At 26.0% G+C, this 4213-nt stretch overlaps 1 protein-coding gene across 1 annotated transcript; it reads right to left on the minus strand.

The window, feature by feature from the left end:
* Positions 1 to 582: 582 nt before the first annotated feature.
* LOC114395006 (MDIS1-interacting receptor like kinase 2-like) lies at positions 583 to 1220 on the minus strand. The gene is made up of 2 exons (XM_028356694.1): positions 1085 to 1220; positions 583 to 929 (listed from the first exon to the last, which is right to left on the minus strand). Exons 1-2 carry the CDS (start codon positions 1194 to 1196, stop codon positions 598 to 600), a joined length of 444 nt encoding a protein of 147 aa, XP_028212495.1. The 5' UTR covers positions 1197 to 1220; the 3' UTR covers positions 583 to 597.
* Positions 1221 to 4213: the final 2993 nt, after the last annotated feature.

Here is a 4213-nt window from a genome sequence, read left to right on the forward strand (position 1 = left end):
ATTCAAAAGAGTTGTTTGACACGGATTGTTTTGATATTGATGATAAGGAAGTAGACATGAATCGGAGTGCTCAAACTAGGTCACTTCAATGGGATTAAAAATTAGAGTGCAACACCTACTTATAAGTATAGTTTGTGTTAGTCATAGGTTATTGGAGCTTCTTTACCTAAAGCACCACTTGATATGATAGTTACATGTCATTGGATTATTGTTGGAGGTGTGAAGCTGGTATTCTAGAAAATGGTCCTATAGAAGGTAGTTCTCTAACATTGAGTGCTACTTTTAGTTTTTCTATTCATATATAAATTATTTATGGTATAATACTTTGAATTAGGTTGTAAGTTATATCGAATCTAGCTTAAATAATTCAGTAATCCTTGCATGTATGTCATTGCAAAATTCAAATCATGGTGACAACAAAATTAAATGGTACTAACTCGCTGCCATTTAAATGATAAGTAATAGATTTATGTGTATAACATGGTGCAATCTTAAGTTAAAACATAACAAAATTATCTTACAATATAAAAAGTAGGTTAAAAAAATTACACACAAAGTTGGTAAATTCAATCTTTCAAATATATATACATTGTGGAATTAATGCACTGAAGATGACTTTGACATTCCAAGCTCCTTGGCAACTTGCTCCATGGTGGGACGAGAATGAGGGCTTTCAGTCAAGCAAGCAATTGTTGTCTTTGCAATCAAAGCTATCTCCTTAGCCATTTGATTTGTAGGATAAGGGAGGCGTTGGTCTAACTTACCCATCAATGAAGGAATATCAAGTGTTGACGCCATGGCATTTGATGAACATGTCAACAACGAAGTTATAAAATCTCCAGGGTGCTCTCCAAGAAGTATTTCCAATGCTAATACCCCAAAGCTATACACATCGCATTTTTGGTTCACTTCCATTGTGTATGCAAGTTCTGTAGCAAATTAAAAGAGCTATCATGCATTAAATAACATTCCTAAAATAAGCATGAAATGTTGATAACTATTTTATGTAATTTTTAGGTAGAAAACTATCAATGAAAACCTACAAAATCATTTTATCCTCGGTATAAAAGACAAAGGAATTAACCTGGAGCAGCATATCCAAAAGTGCCAACAAATGAGGTCCAATTGGTTGAATTAGGATTAAGAAGCTTGGCTGTTCCAAAATCTGAGACATGAGCCACATACTCCAAATCCATAATAACATTCTTGCTTGATATATCTCGATGAACAATTGGAGGTGAACAGTCATGATGCATATAACATAAAGCATTTGCTAAACCCTTAATGGCATTAATCCTGGGATCCCAATCAAATGCTATTGTTTGTTCATCATCTTTTAAGTGGAAGGAAATAATATACCAGACTATCCTCTTTACATTTATAATTATGCATAAATGGTCGGTTCATTTTTCCAATTTTTTTTTATAGATTTTTGTTGAAAAATACAAACATCACCCATTACTTGCTAATTACTACTAAACGTTTCCCTAAAAAATATTGGTAATCATATTTTTTATATAGTTTTAACTATATAAAATTTCATTTTAATAGTTATATAGACCAAATAGAGAAAAATTGGTTCCCTTCTAAAACTGGGATCCTGGCAGCGACCATACCAGGGTCATCTATTACTTTATAATTAAATTAAATTTTATTAATTATTGTTATTATGAGAATGTTATCACCTTCAAATTCAAATTAAACCCTATTTTATTTTAAATTATAATAATTCTACATTATTATTATTATTATTATTATTATTATTATTATTATTATTATTAAATAATTATATTTATATTAAATTAAATTTATTTTATATTAATTTAATTTATTGAAAGAAACTAATAAAGTAATTTTAATTTGTATAATTAAATGATTGTTCATAAAAAAAGAAATTTCATTTACAAAAGTTAAAATGTTAGTTGATACAAATTCTAAAGTTTATTATTGATACAAAACTTATTAACACCTTACAATATTCATTAAAAACATTTATTTAACCCATAAAAATAAACATGAAAAGAAAAGAAAAATATTTTAAAACAATGTTATTTATTAAAAAATCACATTAAATATATTAAATATCGGGAAGAAAACACAAGTAATATATGAAGTAGTAACAAACAATTAACAAAAAATTAATAAAAAGAACCTTGTAAGCTTGTACACGTATATGATAGTCCTTTACCAAAATATAAATAAAATTTAATAGTAACAGCTAACGAGAGATTTAAAAGTCTCTGCCTCTTTTTTAAGTAAAAAAGAAATCTGCACTGACAGTGACTAGAGGCCGCCTTTTTCCAATGCAAAAGAATAATATTAATATACTTTTGGCAGTGCTGAGAATCTTGACATTTTATATAGGTCATTTCCAATCTAAGTATCCATAGTTTTTCTTTGAGGATTTTAAGTAAATATTTTCTTTCAACTTAAACATTTAATCTCCTCCACCCAGCAACTATATAAATATACTAAATGGGTCTACTACTTACTCAATATCCTTACATTTAACAATAATTTATTTATTGACAAAACTGACGCAATTAAAATATACAATATGACAATATATTAATAATTATATATTTTATTTTAAAATATATTTTAATTTAAGTTTTATACGTTTTTATTCTATGATATAAGTATATACCATAATATTAAATTTGATATATTATAAGAAAAAATAGATTGATCACCTATCGTGTATGATATATTTAAAGTATTAATAATTAGATCATAATTGAGTTAAAAAAATAACTTGTTGTAAATTTTAACTTAGCAAAAATAAAAATAAATTCATAACAATCCAACTCTTGATTTATCTTGTTCTCCCATAGTCAAAAGACACTACTATTAAAAAATTAATAAAAACATTTTATGAGTAATAATAGTATGATATTGTAAATTTTATATGTAATTTTTTGCTTTTTAAATCATTCGATTATATATAGAGTAGTATAAAAAAAAGAGTATTTATAATTTTATATGATCTATCAGGAATTTAGTTTAATTTTAGTGTCACATACTTTTTGTTTTCTTTCATACTAGAAAAAATTTTAATAATTTTTATTTTAATTAGAAGAAAACATAACATTTGAAAAAAAGAGAAACTTTTGAATTGCTGAATAACAAAATAACATAGAAAACAACGGAACCATCCTACTATTTTTAATTAAATAGATTCAAAAAATAAAAAATTGTTAAGGATAAGAATCCAAAAGATCTGATAACTCTTAGAAACTTCAACATGCATATTTTAAATTTAAATTCACTATTGAACCAATAAACACGTTAATATATAATTTAATCCTATTGTGAATAATTAATTATTCAAGTGACCACCCGTTAGTGTTCTTGTTCACACGTTGTCAAAAGACACCACTAAATGCTTTAGAAAATTTCAAACTATACTGATTTTAAATTCAGATTGACTATTGAACCAACAAGGACGTTAATTTATAATTTATTGATCCTATTGTGATTAAATAATTACTCAATAGTAATAGTTAAATAAATAACACAGGTAGAGAAGAACTACCGTTTTCCAAAATAAAATATTTAAAATACCTTTGGAAGTGTTTAGATTTTGGTAAAAGAAATTGTTACCCAAAGTGTTGATGTAAGCATTCAAAACTTATACATAACAGTATAATATTATTATATTATTGTTAAATTTTTGTATTAAAAATATTTTTAAAGAGAACATCCTCATTAAATTTTTCCTCAAAATAAGGTGTATGTTTGAGAAGTCTTATCATAAAACAAAATTTAACTTGTTAAAAAAAAATTGGAAAATTTTTGGAATTTTCTTTATGAAACGAAAATAAATTAATCTAAGACTTTAACCATTTTAACTTTTGTAAAAATATTTTATATTATATTATCCAAGACTCGTAAAATACTCCTGACATCCTATATAGTATTTTGAGACACTATCACTCCTTCACATCAGCCATGCAACATGAATATAGACGTTTGACCCTTAGTAGTTGAGGTCTCAAACTAACAGGTTATCTTTAACATATTAATATTTAAATATCTTTATATAATGACAGATAGTTAATTATCTACAAAGTCACACATTATCTACAAGGTATGATTATCTTCTCACTTTTGTCTATATGGCCCCAGTTCTTATTTATAAGCCGGAAATTATCTGCAAAGGTTATAACAGCCTCTCACTCCTATAAATACTAGGTTCCATGGAACCCTCTAC

Source organism: Glycine soja, chromosome 18 (genome assembly GCF_004193775.1).
Source record: "Glycine soja cultivar W05 chromosome 18, ASM419377v2, whole genome shotgun sequence".
Classification (NCBI taxonomy): domain Eukaryota; kingdom Viridiplantae; phylum Streptophyta; class Magnoliopsida; order Fabales; family Fabaceae; genus Glycine; species Glycine soja.

What these genes read in the sequence shown, in the direction of transcription:
- LOC114395006 (XM_028356694.1), bottom strand. Translation starts at nt 1,196, where the DNA reads ATGGATTTGGAGTATGTGGCTCATGTCTCAGATTTTGGAACAGCCAAG. An exon ending in TTTTGGATATGCTGCTCCAG is followed by an intron (nt 930 to 1,084) that starts GTTAATTCCTTT and finishes AATTTGCTACAG; the next exon opens with AACTTGCATACACAATGGAA.